At 37.5% G+C, this 16,762-nt stretch overlaps 1 protein-coding gene across 13 annotated transcripts in view; it reads right to left on the bottom strand.

The window, feature by feature from the left end:
* The window catches only part of CHL1 (cell adhesion molecule L1 like), a 1,311,467-nt gene that overhangs the window by 637,696 nt on the left and 657,009 nt on the right, over positions 1–16,762 (bottom strand). For all 13 annotated transcript variants that reach the window (XM_044077996.1, XM_044078002.1, XM_044078005.1 and 10 more), the window contains one exon: positions 1,473–1,595. In XM_044077996.1, the coding sequence (XP_043933931.1) occupies positions 1,473–1,595 (123 nt within the window). The remainder of the gene's footprint in view (positions 1–1,472; positions 1,596–16,762) is intronic.

Raw genomic sequence — 16,762 nt, 5'->3', positions numbered from 1 at the left:
CATCTAGATCAAGAGAGGTAATTGTGCCCCTTTATTCATCCCTCATCAGGCCCATCATAGAATACAATGCCCCCTTTGGGATGTACCTTACCCGACACCTGCAGCAATTAGAAAGACCCCAAAAGTACCTCACCAGGTGGATCAAGGGACTCAAACAGATGCCATATGCTGCTCGGTTAAAAAAACTCCAGCTCTACTCAGTTGCATACCGCCTACTTCGAGGCGATCTATGCCTGACACATAAAGCTATGTCCAAACCAGAATTAATGGACATGCTCCACCTCAGTAAATCTAAATCTCTTAGAGCCACGTGCCCGAGGGACTTGAACCTCAGCACAGAAATAAATAGAACATGCTGGAGGGACAGATTCATAACCCAGAGGCTCCCTTCGCTCTGGAATAGAATTCCAATTCATGTTAGGCAGAGAACCTCTCTGACTCTCTTCAAGAAGAATCTTAATGAGTGGATGGGGGATCATAGGTTTGTCCCGGGGATTACTTCCGTGTTACTATTAGACAGAGGCACAGTAAACTAAACTTTAAAAAGGGCACAGTATACTCAAATCAAGGGGTGGCGTAAGCCAAACACAATCGGGCTAGGCTTATAAATGCCCCAGGGCAGATAGCCTAGTATGAACCTATGAACCTGTGAACCTAATAGTCCATATGTGTGCATGCAGTATATATGTGTCTTTGTTTGTCTGTGAAAGTGTGTGTGTGTGTGTGTGTGTGTGTGTGTGTGTGTGTGTGTGTGTGTGTGTGTGTGTGTGTGTGTGTGTGTGTGTGTGTGTGTGTGTGTGTGTGTGTGTGTGTGTGTGTGTGTGTGTGTGTGTGTGTGAGTGAGTGTGTGTGTCTGTGTGTGTGTGTTTTTATGTGATGGAGAAGAAAGGCCATCTACTTCTATTATGTTTTGTTTAGTAAACTCAGTGGATGGTGATATCTGTTCATTAGGTCACTGTAGGTCTTGAATGAAAGTCAACAACCCTGGTTTGACAGAGCATTTGGGTAAACATGCAGTAATGGGAAATTAATACAATTCAATTAAATAACCATTACATACACTGAGCTCATACTTTAGAGTTCTTAGCATGAATGGAAAAATCTGAACAAAATTATATCTAATTGCATTTAGTTAAAGAACTTGGTGTAAAATAATCAACATAAGCCAATGAATTAAGGTGTACATCATAAATTTCTAATGATGTCAGAGGTGTATTCATAGCGGTCTCAGTAATGAAACTTTGCTATACTTTCTTCCCCTTAATAAAACAGGATATACTGACTCTGAACTTTTCTTCTAGCCAATGTTCAGCTGGCTTTAATTGCATGTTAGTATTTTTCTCTCCGAGATAAAGCAGACTTACAAGCTTATACACTGATCAGAATATTAATGAAAAAACTACAACAAACACGGTAGTTCTGTATTAATGTGCATTTCACATTAATGTGACAAGTAAAGCAAGGATAATTACCTAATGTCATCCAGTAGATATTTAAAGGAGGTATTCCATCAGGGGGATTGCAGTGTAAAACTACTGATTCTCCCTCTTCCACTACTATGGGCTCAAGCTTTTCTTTTGGAAATTTGGGAACATCTGAAAGTCAAAGAAGAAAAGAAAGCAATATACATTTTAATATTATAGTATACTGAGTGGAACTAAAATTAAGAAGAAGACACTGATGCCAAACTACTGGGCAAACTTTTGATTAAAATGATACTCTGTACAAAATCATTCACCTTGAAAGAAAAAAAAAATAAGAATAACTTGTTACAGGCTAAAGAATAAATTACTGACAAAATCCAGTACAACATTAATAATGAGGAAGTTATTTACATTGAAAAAGAGGTGAGATGTACAAATAAGGGATAGTATTATCCTGCTAAGTACAGCTGCACAGAAAGACATGATGTGCAATGAAAACAGGTGTGACCACATAATGTTAAAAAAGTAAAAATCAATGCAACAAACTGGAGCATAGTGGAAGCAGAAAAATACATCATAACATTATTGTAGAATGTTGTTAAGCAGAAGCTGCAAGTGTGACATAATGAAAGTATACGAAATGCAATACACTGTCACTGCTAATATAAACTGTATCCTTTTTATCTAGCTTAATGAGTGGCCCTGCACAATGTTAACACTCAAGACTGTTGAATTAAAGTTGGCAACCAAGATCTCTGGTGATGGGAGGTTTGCTGAGGATGGGTGACTACAGCTGAGAAAATAAACTGCAATATGGCCTAATATAATGTTAAGGGTCTATATTAGAACATCGAAGTTTCAAAACTTCGAATGTTCTAATATCGACTCCTATTCAGCGAAAGCTGAAAATATCGAAGCAACAGAAAACCAAATTTTTTCCTAGGGAAAGAATTTGGTTGTCCGTTTCTGTTGCTTTATTATTTTCAGCGCTGTGGTGGAAAGTTACGGGTCGGGTTCAGGTAAGTGTGCGATTGAGTGTGGGTTAGGTTAGTTAGGGTTAGGGTGCAGGTTAGGTATGTGTGCGATTGTGTGGATGTGAGGGTTAGGGTGGGTTAGGTGAGTTAGGGTTAGGGCGTGGGTTAGGTATGTGTGCGATCGTGTGGACATGAGGGTTAGGGCAGGTTAGGTGAGTTAGGGTTAGGGCGTGGGTCAGGTAAGTGTGCGATTGTGTGGACATGAGGGTTAGGGAGAGGTAGGTGAGTTAGGGTTAGGGTGCGGGTGAGGTGAGTGTGCGATAGTGATGGACCTTAGGGTTAGGGTTTGGTTAAGGTAAGTGGATAGTTAGTGGTGTGTGTATAGTTTTGTGTAGGGTTAGGTGTAAGAATTTAGGTGTATGTGTGTGGATTGCTGTTTGTTTGGTGTGCTTATGTTGTGTGTGTGTGTTTTGGAACAGCAAATTTTTTCCCTAGGAAAAAATTTGCTGTTCTGTATGTTCTATGTTTTCTGCTTTCACTGAATAGGGGTCGATATCAGAACATTCAAAGTTCTAAAACTTCGATGTTCTAATATAGACCCAATGTTAATAAGCACTGCTGAGTAACTTTAAAGCTTAAGAAAAGTTATACTAACTACTAGAAAAGGGAATGAATAGTCAGTAACACTTTGAAAACAGAAACAGAGGTAGTTGTGCAAAACTCATTGGGATGGCACACAAGCTTATTCTAGTAGTATCCTGCTATTTTATTGCCATGGATGCACTACTTAGTCAAATGGGTATAAGCATCATCTCCCATCCTAGTCTGTTCTTCCCTGTCTAGGTCCTAAAAAAGAGTTAAAGGACATTTACACTTCAGCTACCACAGATATATATATATATATATATATATATATATATATATATATACACACATCTACAGATTGATATACACACACATAGCTAAAGATATAAACACAAATATATATATATATATATATATATATATATATATATATATATATATATATATATATATATATATATATATATATATATATATATATATATATATATATATATATATATATATATATATATATATAAATATATATATATCGTTGTACACATATGCACCTACACACACACACAAACACACGCACATTTTATATATATATATATATATATATATATATATATATATGTATATATAGCTAGATAGATAGCTATGCAGCCTCTCAGCATAGCAGCACATTTCACAGAGTCAGCAGGATACTTTAAAGAGTTTTTCATTCAAGGCAGACAACCATGCCCGATGACAGTAAGACTGCTGGCTTCATTACGTGCCAGCCTATCTATAACACCACAAAGTGTATAACCATTCTCAGTGCTTTAAGATTTGGAATGACATGATACCTACATATTGAATGAGACAGCCACTTTCCTCTTTGGAGGCAAATTTAATTGTCTGTCTACAGTTTACTGATTACTATACAGGATTAGAGGAACATAAGATGATATATAGAGTAGTATTAAATAAATCTGTAAGACGTTTACACTCCTGATCAGATCTAAACATTGTAAAAGGTGTAAAGTATGAAGGGAAGATGTCTAAGATGACATCTCTGCTTAGTTTCGCAGAAGCATTTCAGAACAAAGTGAGAATGAAAACCAAACCAGAAGTAGAGATAAATCCGACAGCAACTGAAAGTGCTAAAATTAAAAGAAAATATATAAAGAAAACAGTCATAAGTAAATAAAAATTGGACAGTCCACAAGTATAGCTATAAGTATAGAGATCTTCTGGAACAACTTTATGTTGACCAGGATTTGATACAAGAATGGTTACAGATTTTCTTACATTCACCTATACATTTAACAGAGAATGTGTTAGTTATTTGGATATCACTATTTGTATTAGGGATGGTAGATCTGTGTTTAATATTTACAGAAAACCTACCTTCAGTAACTTTTATCTTCAGTTCCTTAGTCACCATTCACTTAAACAGAGAGTTGGATTAGTATAAGGACAATTTACCAGGCTGTCCAGTATGATAATCTGAGGAGGGTTTTATGTATTTTAGGTGAACAAATTGATAAACATGTTTTTTTGGAGAGTGGTTATCCTAAACATCAAAGAGGTGTCCCAAAACAGGACAAATAAGTTCAAGCCTTTAATTGACTATGAACTTAGTGGCCCAGACAATACCATCAGTTTGGTAGACTACCAGATGGATTCCAATCATTTGGATAAGGACATAGTTTTAATGTTTCAGGGGGTATCCCATGAGGTCATTAATATTGTCACAAACAGTTTGGAATATATTTAGGAAAAATGAGGATATTTTCAATAGTCAAGGAAATAGTCTCAGAAAACAGCTGTTATTTGTATATAAAACAGGTAAAAAGTTGAAGAACATTTTGGAGAATGTGCCAGACTTACATTACAGGAAAGATACTAACAAGGTAAGCAGTAAGTGTGGAGCATGTAAACAATGTTTTAATATTTTTGAAGGAGGTAGTTTACTTTGAAATAACACACCGATAAGGTTTATTCTCACTATAGTAATTGTGACACAAGTAGAGCTGCTTATTTAAAAAAAAATGTCACTCTTGTATTGCATTTTATGTGGGCAAGACAGAACATGCACTTCAAAAGAGAATTTATGAACATATGAAGGATATTAGAACTAAAAATATTAAAAATGCCCTATATAAACATTCTCTAGAATGTGCTCAATTTAAGAAGTTTTTGTTCGGTGTTTTAAACATATTGGATCCAGGATTAAAATGTGGCACTTGGGAAACTCATCTTGAATGTCCAGAATTTTACTGGCAGATGAAATTGGATGACACCCACAAACCAGGTATCAATGATTATATTTTAGTTTTCCCTGTTTTAAAATTAAGGGCAGCCATACTTTAGTGGAAGTAGTGGTTGGTTCTGGATTAACACGTGTCAGGTTTATTTTTACAAACGTAAACATTTATATACTAACAATGTTTTTACTTCTTTTTGCTTTTTGTAAAATGTATGCTTTGTTATAGTTAGTATTCAGGTTGGTTAATATACACATTGTGTTGATATATTTCAGTTAGTACCCCTTTAAAGTTAACTTCGTTGTCAAGTGACATTTGATATTTAAACTTATGTTGGGTGGGACTTGGCTTGTTTTAAAAAAATCATTTTATATTGATTGGATGAAAGTGCTTAACATATATGATTTTTATTAAAGTTCATACAATTTGTACACAGATCTTGGAGTCTTGGTTTTGTCCGTGCACATTGTTGAGATTGTAGTACCGTGATTGGTCTTTTCTGGGCACTGTGGTACTGTCTGTGGTCCTCACCATGTTACGCGTGTTGTAGATTATTTGTTTCTTTATATGCTGTCTTGCCTCTGGCTTTGCTTTGGCTCATTGTGTAACAATTGCAATATGGAAGTAACTGAAGTAAAGAGACAAAAGCGCTTATTACTGGCTTGGAGTGTGTTTTCTTGTCGAATTGGATTAAATCTGAACTTTTATTTCTTCTTGCTGACACTGTGTTTCATTTTTGCTGTTTTTCTAAGTTAATTGCATGCTGCTGAGTGTGGCTTTTACTGGTTATGTTGTTAGTATCAATTACAAAGTGTCTACTGCACATCCTCAGTAAGCAGACGCCTAAAAGGAATTAAGGCCCTATTATCCACGCAGTCCACTGAACTTTAATGGGGTTGAGCTGTATCAGAAAACCCTGATCTTATGTATGCATATAATTTCTGTGAGGAAACTGTGGTAATTGCCTATAGCCATTTCCAAAGTCCGGGAGAAAAACTGCTGCCTAGGCAACACAGGAGTCATCAGAATGATCTTGGAAGATTCCTTCTGAATAGTCTGTATCTTCAGAAGTACTGTGAATATCAGTGGAAAGGTTGGAAAAGTATACAGCAATATTCCTGTTCAAGGAAAGGAAAAGGCATCTGCCTTCCAAACCCTCTTGCATGGAGTCCTGGAGCAAAACATTGCAAGCTGATTGTTCAGAGAGAAGGCAAATAGGACTGTTGAGGATCTCTTCATACATTGATCAAATCTTGGAAGATCCCTGATCTGGTTGCCATTTGTAAGGGTCTATCCTTGTCCTGTTTAGCTTGTCTGCATACAGTTTTGTTCTGACAGGATGTAGGATTGCCTGTAGAGTAAGACTGTGCTGTGAAGCTATATAGCAAGTTAACATGGACAGTCTGCAAAGGGGTTACAACCTAGTTTCTCCTTGCTTGTTGATGTACCACATGACCATGCTATTGTGTGTAACAACTGGGAAGAGGTCCTGGGGACCAAAGATGATTGAAAGAATTGAGTGAGTTGATCGGGGCAAGTATCTGTTTTATATGTATGTGTTGCATCTGTCCTTGGTGCCCCCACAGAAAGTCCAGGGTGTCTGTGATGAATGACTTGTTTGGAGCAGGGAGAGAGAAAAAGAGGCCTAGCTTTAGGGAAATTTGCTGTCTCCACCAAGTAACTTCTCTTTTGATAAACCCCAGCACCACAATTTGAAAAGACAAGGGATGTTTCTGCTTGGAGCAAACAAACTTCAGATATCAATATAAAACAAAACGGTCGTGAGTAAAAGCGAGGTGCCAAAAATATCCAAAAGAGAAAATAAAAATGCACCGAGCTAACACAGTAGACGTTTATTCACAAAAACAGAAAATGGTGAGCGCTTTCACAACTTACGTTGCTTCATCATGCAACGTAAGTTGTGAAAGCGCTCACCATTTTCTGTTTTTGTGAATAAACTTCAGATATCATTGTATCTCTCTCATGTGGAGCCACGCCAGACATATCATGAGAATCATAGATGCCATGAGAGCCAAAATCCTGATGTATTGCCTCATAATGACCAAAGTCTAAGTGGAAAACCTCAGAAATAGATCTAAATATAGACCTATTTTTCCTGTGGAAGAAACATTCTTTGAACTGAGGACTCTAGTTGACAACCCAGGAACACAGTCCTATGTGACGGAGTCAAAAGAGATTTTTGCATGTTTTCCCAACTTAAGTACAAGGTCTTTTACCTAAGCAAGAGATTCTTGATACATTGAAAAAGACTCTGAAAGTATAAACAGGTCATCTAAATATGGCAAGTGTGGATATTATGTAGCCTTCAATGAGCTATAACTGGTGCTCAGCACTTTGTGAGAAGTCTTGGTATATTGGATAGTCCAAAGGTTAAGCAGAGAACTGATAATGTAATCGAGACACATAAAATCTTAAGAAACACCTGATGTCTGGATGAATGTGATAAGCATATTTTAAATCTAGTGATAACAAGAAACTTGAATGAGGAAGAAGAGGTGACAGGTTGTAAAGCAACACCATTTTGAAACTCGGCACTATCACAAACAGGTTTAGGAAAGAAATATCCAAAACTGGTCTTGAAGAATTTTCTTTCTTTGGCACTAAAGCCATCTTTGAATAAAATTCTTTCCCAACCTGGAAAGACGGAATTGATTCTATCACTCCCTGGGAAAGCATATGTTAATGAACAGGGGGAATAAAAGAGTCTGGTCAGGTGGATGAGGGATTATGCCCTGAAAAGGAGTATTTCTTTCCGTGGCCATATGTAACCTGGATGAATAATCTTCAGAACCCATTTGTCTGAAACGATCTGTTGCTTAATAGAAAAGTGGAGATTCAGACTTTCTGGAAGGGAAAAGGGACTGCCAGAGTGGTAGGAAGGAGAAGGTCCCTTAAATAGTCATTCACACTCCTCGGGCTTTCCTTGGTTTTGGAGAGTTTCTGAATTCATTTTGGAAACCCCTTTGCCATCTCTTCTTAAATGTCTGTTTACAGACATTTTGTTGAAACTGTTTATTTTGTTTTTTTTCCCCGAGAGCTGGATGATGGGAAGGAGTAGTCTCTATAAAATTTTGAAAAGGATGCTGAAAAATCTTTAAAGAGATTCCCTGTATCAGCTTACCCTTTTCATAACACTTTTTGATAACCTCTGTAGCGAAAGAACTAAAAATGAAATCTCTGTCCCAAGGAGAATTTAATATCTCATTTTTCACATCATCTGTAAGCTGAGATTTTAAGAATGCAGCCAGACAAATATTCTCAAAACAGTATCAGTGGCCATAACCCTGGAAGAAGTATCTACTGAGTCATAACCACACTGTAAACAATGACTTGTGACTTTACAATGGATGAAACTAAATTATTTAAAGCAGAATTTCCTCACCAAAAGAAACTACAGACAAAACATTTCTTATACTTTCACAATTAGTCAGAACAAACTTTAACATGTGAGCCTGACCATTCAAAATTCAGTATATCAAAGTCGCAAAAGCCTACACATTTCCCCCCACACTTATTCTTTACCCCACAGACACAAGATACTGGATTTGATTCTATTCTTTGAGATGGGAAATTTAGCTAGGCTTAAAATGGCCAACAAGAAAATATAACCTAGTATTAACCTATGAACATAATAATCTTCTTATTCTTGTCAGAATGAGTAGAACTGAAATCATTTAAATGTTTAGCAGTCATAGGATTTTCCTTCTGTTAACAGCTCATGGTATTTTCTGAGTACCTAAGAAAAGTCAGTGTTCTCTCATTGAAAATATAGATGCATTCAGGAAATAGTCTCAGAGAAAGAGAACCCCCCACAAAGAGAAAAACAGAGACTGTGCTCTCTTCTGATTCTGAATCGAAAACTGAAAATAAAACCCTGTATCTGTCCCTTCAGCTTCCTGTCCAGATTCAGAATCGTTAATCTCTTCAGGAAAAGTGGCATCTGTATTTCTTTTACTAGAAACCACCTTATAAGAAGGGTGAATACCCCAAATTAAGCCCTCAGCCAGACCTGGTAAAGTACTCGGCTAAAAAAAATTTGAGAAGTAGATTTGAGTTTATTTTTCTATTTCTTCTTAACAGACCCAGTAAACTACTCTGAATTAGGGAAATTTGAAGAAGAGTAGATGCATGTTTAGTCTTGTTTCTTTTTGACAGAAAAAAAGTATGGGGCCAGGAGTGTTAATGGGAGTAGAAGCAGCAGATTCCCCAGGGATGGGCACAACATTCTGACTGAACAGTTAAGTATTGCTGGTCTCCTCTCCTAGAACTGATGAGTGTTTTTTTCTTACCCATGGACAGGACCCCAATGGCCACAGATTATGTGGGAAACCCCTGCTCCATTATGGTTATAGGTGATACACCACAGGGAGCTGGGGTAAAACATAAGTGGTCTTAGAAACAAGTTATGGCCAAAGCAGGGTCAGCCACCTGCAGCTGAGGCAAACTGCTAGCCTGATGGGGTGGCAAAGGCTGTTTACTTAACTTTTTCTTTTTGTACCTGGAAGAAGGACTGGTAGTCTTTCCTTCATTATCAAGCTTAAAAATGGTCCCTCTTTCCCATGGGAAAACAAGCAGCAAAAACCTGAAACAATTTACAATTTTAAAAGTAACTTTTTTACACAAAAACAATGTAAAACAGCATTTTGATACATTTTATCAGCCCCCCCCCCAAATTAAAATAAACACAGTCCTTCCACAGAAAAAAATGTTTTTCAATTACTTTAATCAGCTTTTTGACTGACATGAAAAAAAAAATGTGGTCCCATTCAAAATTACAGTGTGTTAAACAAAACCTCTAGCTTAAAATAACTTTCAAAAACAGGAAAGCACAGTAAAACAACTTTTTTTTTAATGAGGAAGGTTTTTCCCCAAGAGGAACCTATCAGCCCAGAAATGTAATAGCACAAGCAGACCACTGATCCACAGAAGCCCACAGAAAAATGCCATCTTCAATGGTAGGGAAGCTCTCAAAGGCTTGGCACCAAAAACATAAGTTTTAGTCATCGCAGCTCAAGCTGACAGAAGGTTTAGGAGTGGAAGGTGCCCTGAAACTTTGAAAGCTGTCTGACTGTTATATTCTCAGCAGATTATAATCCATATAGCTAAGCAGTGATTGATATGATAAAAGTCTACAGTACAGACATGTGGCTAAGCCAGATATGGAAACAACATCCATAAGAAAAGCTGGCGGTAACATGCAGAAGTTCAGGAAGTCATCAAAAGAAAGAAGGAATACAGGAAAAAGTGGGAGATAGAAAAGAATGACCAAGCTAAGTCAGAATATTGGTTGGATAACAAAGATGATAAGATAACAGCTGCAATAGCATATAACTAACAAAAAGGCTAAGACAGTGGTTGCAATTGAAACAGGCATCAGAAACACTCTACCAGCTTCTATAAGCTGACTTGTCAGATGGCACAAAGAAACTCTATCAGGTTACAAGGCAAAGACAGAACTATAAAGAAAATAGTCACAAGACAACCTTCATGATGGATACTAGCAAAAGCCTGTTCTCTAGTCCACAAGTTGTCAAACGCAGATGGAAGGAGTATTTCCAGCACTTCTCTATAAAGAAAACCTCACAGAAGTTGTCTTTTTAACAGACAGAAGCTGTGATGTAAGAGGAAGAGGAGACTTCCCTAGCAGAACAAAAACAGCACTACGGAAAATGAAGGCAGGGAAAGCAGCAGGTAGAGATGAGGTTGTAACAGATGTGATCAAAATTTTGAGTGAGTTAGGAGAGAAATGGCTGTAGAGAGTATACATACCGGTATGGAGAGGAAGGCATATCAAAGATGACTGGAGAATCAGAATTTTATGCCAGTATACAAAAATAAAGGGGACATTCACAGCTGTGGGTAGCAGAGAAGTATTAAGTTCCTGTCAGAGTACATGAAAGTGAAAGAAAAGGTAATGAATATTTAGAGTAGTAGAAAGTATGATGGGAGATGAGCTGTTTGGATTCAAACCAGGATGCAGCACAAAAGATGAAATGTATCCAGTGAGACTCATGACCGTACCTCCCAAGTGTATCTCATTATGAGGAACATACCATATTTGGGGGCCTTAAAAAGTTCATGTTCCTCAAAGTTCCTCATTGAAAGGGTCTGTAACACATTCAGAGTTAGAAATTTTTTAAGTGAAATCCATGGTAAATAGAAATAAATCATATTCATTCACTAAAAGATCTTCTTTATAAGTAAAACCAGCATAGTTTAACCATCCTATGACCTTCCTAGCTGACGTTGTTAGTAAGCCATTAGTACGTGTTCCACATTTTTCCCATTTGTTCCACATTATGAGGGCTAGTGTTCCTCATTTTGGAAATGGAGGGTTGAGAGCTATGCTCATGATGATAACGAATACCGATTGTGACCTCACCTCTTATCCATTCTGAATAGAAAGCAGAGCACTCTAAGGCAGATAACATGATGAATATTGAAGAAAATGCTATAATGTTGAGATTAATGTCAATATTACTGAAACTACTGTCTTGTTACATAATCAATAAGATTATATACAAAGCAGGTAAAGCTCTCTTCATAAGTCATCTCTATGCTAGAAGCATTACATTTTGCACCTGGTATCAGTTCCTCAGGAGATACCAGATAACTAGATTTAACAGCCAGATGAAGTAAACTTTAAACAATTCTTTGTGGTAGACAAAAAGCAACACATTTGTTTTGTTCACAAACAACCAGCTTCTGTACACCACAATTTCTGCTACAAATAACTGACAAAAAAAAGATTAATGTACAGTTAGAAACTGATACAACAGGTGGCATCCTATTCATTTTGGGAACATGTACATCTTGGATAGACACAGCAGTGGCTCTTACTCAACTTCTTTAGCTCATGTGAATCCCTTCAAACACTCCCAAAATTATAAAGGTGAGTCATGCATTAGACCATATAAGCCCTTCTCTATTAAAAAGAGAGATAAAGCCCTATGATGCAGCTGACCCAAGTTTGAATAGCAATGTGAGTTTCGGACAGGATGGATGGACTTGATGTGAACTGAATGGCTGATGCCAGCCAAAGGGGGCAATTGATAGTCTGTCTGGCAGCCTACCACCTGCAAGTTTTAGCTTGTCAACAAAGAAGAGCATACAGAAAATATGAAGAAGGGCTTATGCTCCCAAGTTGGTGATTATAGTTCTCTCAATGGATGTGTAGAAACAAGCAAGGACAGACATTAATATTGGAGGTGCTCATGGTGATTTAGTTGCTCATATCAGCCATCAAAGGATGAGGTTAGGGCTAAATTACAAATTCCACAGCCACTTAAGTAAATGAGGGCTCTAGCCTTAGTGTTGGCAGGCTGCGAGAAGTTGTTGCTGTGATCAGTGAGGCAGGGATTAGATAACTGATAATACAGGCCCTTCTCTCTGTGTGATTTAAGTTGCTATTCTAAGTGGTTTGCCGAGTGTTGGGGCCATACAAAGCTGATGTTCATTGTATGACCATGACACCAAGAAACATCATGCATGCCTGACTGAAGACTCCCTTAGGTCAGGTGTTACCTGAGTAGCATTCACTTTGATATCACTGAACAATAAGTAGGTTAAGACTAACAGTGCAGGGACGAAAATTAATCTGAAAAAAGAAAAAAAGATTCAGATTGGGTATTATCCTGGGCCATGCATTACTTCATGTGAGTTAACCATTAACCCTTTACCTGACATAGTAAGTAATTATTTACCCACTTTTGTAAATTTCATTGTTTTCTTGCAGACCCAGCCAAAACCAGAAATTGTAAAAAAAAAAAAAAAAAACTATTTAAAACGTTCTTCCAAGAAGAATATAAAATTTATGACATTACAGTGCTACAATATTTGATGTGTGTGATACTTTAATACTATCTTCATGAACCTTCAAGACAAATCTTAGAACAGTAGCATAAATCACCACTTACACACTCTCTCTCCAAACAACAAGGAATGCACGATGGATGCAGAGCTCAGAAGAATGATTAGCTTTGCTTCTTGATGAACTCCAGATAGTTTAAACACTTAAAATTAAATAAGAGCATTGAGAAAACAGTTACATTTTATAGAACTCTTCAAAAACAAGACCCACCATTTATTTGGAGTGACAATGAAAATAATCTTAAACAAAGATTCCCAGATAGGGCCATGTTCCTTTCCCCTATAATTCCACTTATGTGCCAAAACATTTTCTACACATCATACTTTGAGGCACTATTCAGGTGACTTTTCACCTGTATGGTACCTCTGAATGCTGATCAGAAACAATTAAAAAAATATCAAGTGACCCTTCCACTAAATCTTTGTTTTTAAATCTGTATTTGAAAATTTCATAAAGGGCATTCTCCTTAAAGAGTGAAATGATAAATAATTCCCTATTTCAATGGACAGTTTCATATTTTCATTCACCTATTGGTTCAAGATGGAGACAATGTGCAGATGTTCACTAGTAACAAACTAAAGGAAGATGATATTTGAAAAAATGTGGAACGAAAGTTTGATTAACTATATAAAGGAGGCTGTTAATGCATTTCATAGAAAACCACCTCTCAATTTTCATCTCCAGAATATTAACTTCCACAAATGAAGGAGTATACAGTTGTTGGAATGAATTGGTGGAGAGTTGGACTAACATCAGCAGGCTGGATAACTGGGCTGCATACGCACTAATGTTTCACATCTTGAGGAACCAGAACATTGCATGTGCAACTGTACTACAATTACCACCTGTCAGCTTCCGTGTTTTAGCATAGCACTGCTGGAATGACTACTGTCCTCATCTGTTCCTTCCCTATGGAGATACCAAATGGATTGGGATGCTGAAAATCCAAAAGGGGAAAACACACATGGTAATGGCAGTTTGTTGTTGAAAACTTCATATTATACCTCTCAAGTGTACCTCATTACGAGGAACATACCTCATTTGGGGGTCTTAAAAAGTTCACATTCCTCGAAGTTCCTCAAAGTTCCACATTGAAAGACTCTGTCACACATTCAGTGTTAGGAATTTATTTTAGTGAAATCAATTGTAAATAGAAATGAATCATATTATTTCATCAAAAGATCTTCTTTACAAGTAATTCCTTCTATCTGGCACACCTCATCACTAAGGGCTTTTCAGCCAGAAAAAAGGATGTCATTGTCCCGCTGTACTTATCCCTCATTAGACCCATTATAGAATACAACACCCCATTTGGTATGTACATCACAAGACATCTGCAACAACTGGAAAGGCCACAGAAATACCTCAATAAAAGAATCACAGGCCTAAAGCAGATACCCTATGTGACAACCTTAAAAAAACTCCAGCTATACTCTGTCACATATCGTCTACTCCGAGGCGATCTCTGCTTAACATACAAGGCCATGTCAAACCCAGAGCTGTTGGACAAGCTACACTTAAAGAAATCCCAATCCCTCAGAGTCACACATTCCAGGGATCCAAACCTTGTCATCACAATAATCAAAACATGCTGGAGGGATAGGTTCCTGACCCAGAGACTCCCCAGACTCTGGAATAGACTGTCCATACATGTCAAGCAGAGCGCCTCTTTGGCCCTCTTCAAAAGAAACCTTGATGATTGTATATGAGAAAGGAAATTCACCCCAGGGATCATGACAGTCGCCCTGCTAGGGGTCCAGGGAATTAAATAGTGTGGGAAGAAATAGCCAGGGAATTGTTATGGCTAGGCTTGTATAGGCCCTAGGGCCGATAGCCTAGTACCAACCTATGAACCAATGAACCTATAAAACCAGCATATTTTAACCATCCTATAAACTTCCTAGTTGAAGTTGTTAGTAAGCCATTAGAATGTGTTCCACCTTTTGCCCATTTGTTCCATATTATGAGGGCTAGTGTTCCTCATTTTAGAGATGGAAGGTTGAGAGCTATGCTTCATATCTAATAACCACCAGCAACTTCAGAAAATAAAACTAAGACTGAGCAGAGCACTTTTGTTAAGAAAAACAAAAGAAAGCAAAGATTACAGAGCTAATAACTGCCAACAGCTTTACTAAATAAAATAAGATTGAGCACTTTCATTTTTTGTTTTTCTTAGATGAAAGCACAAAGTGCTCAATCTTATTTTATTTAATAAAGCTGTTGGTGGTTATTAGCGCTGTAGTTTTTGACACTTTGCTTTCTTTTGTTTTTTTCTTACTTTGGGAAATAATTATCCATTTTCTGTTGCAAAAACTTGTAATACTTTGACCGGAGCATACTACAAGTAATCCCTTTGCTGATGTGTGCTGTCAGTATACTTGTCAAGTTCAGAATTGCTCAAAATATCCAGATTTGTGATCTTTATTTTACCTCACTAAACTTTTTTTTTGACAGATTTGCAGTCATTCATTAAATGATAAAAAACATGTAAGCTTTAGTTCGGGGACGCATGACGTCAATGTTAAAAGCATAAGCAACAAAAAAATTGGGATTTGAAGGGGCCACTTAGATATTCATGGCACCCTGTTATTTTGCCCTCCAAAACGTAAAATACCTCTGAATTTGGTAGAGCTGAGAGGAATGAGTATCAGATAACCTTATTCTGTTATATTGACATATAAAGACTAAGTCTGAAAAAAAACATATTAATCCTCCTGAAAACTCACTTTCTGAATCACCCAAAATACCTTATTATTTTTGTGTATATAAGATCACATCACATATAATCTGAAGCCATGGCTGATGACTTCCATCCACAGCCCACAGTCTGGCACAGACATGGCATACGACAGTGCAGTGTCACATATAGAATGTCATGAACTGAGAGCTAAAGTCCCACTTCTTTTGCATGGATCTATCTGTTGGTACACTGCAATATGACCATACCTTATAACATGGTGCTAAGAAAACATATTAATGCAAAAGGGTACCACAGCAATAACTGACATCCCTGTGTCAGCAATGGAGGAGCTTATGGGTGTGGAGATGTCAGATTATGAAACTGTAGTGGCACCTTTTGCAAGGCAAAAGTGGGTGTTGTATACTGTTGCCCTAGCAAATGGACAGTGAGTGATTCTTAACTGTGGTCTATGAGAACACAAATACAGAATAAAAGATTCTCATGCATTTATACACCCAGGCTGTGCATTATAGTGCAGTGTATCAAACATTACCACACCCACATTAGCTGGGGAGGGTGGTAATCAGTCAACATTATTTGCACAGGTGTCAGGGCAGTGGCATTTGACAACAATGCTAGCATAGATTGAAAGGTCATGGTGGTGGTTGCTGTAAGCTTGCACATTGCTAGGGGATTATGGCATATCAGAGATATGTCATCTGGTGAAGGGCTTGTGCTGGCTGAGTGTGCAATGTGGCTCATCAGCAACAGGCCAAAAGGCTGCTGGTCCAGAAAATGGCATAGCACATTAGTTGCTTTGGCAGGAATAATCCCTGTATCCTCTGCTGTGCAGTTCTACCATCTGAATGATATCCACTTTGCTATGGTTGGGCATGGCTATGTTTTAGTTGTGGTATGGCTACAGCATAGTGGACAATGCTTTTTGACTGCAGGACTCTGATACTCTGATTGGG

This window comes from Protopterus annectens, chromosome 7.part0 (assembly GCF_019279795.1).
Source record: "Protopterus annectens isolate FY-2018-M chromosome 7.part0, PAN1.0, whole genome shotgun sequence".
NCBI classification, from domain to species: domain Eukaryota; kingdom Metazoa; phylum Chordata; order Ceratodontiformes; family Protopteridae; genus Protopterus; species Protopterus annectens.
The sequence above is the reverse complement of the archived record's forward strand: the minus strand, read 5'-3'. Positions and strand labels throughout refer to the sequence as shown.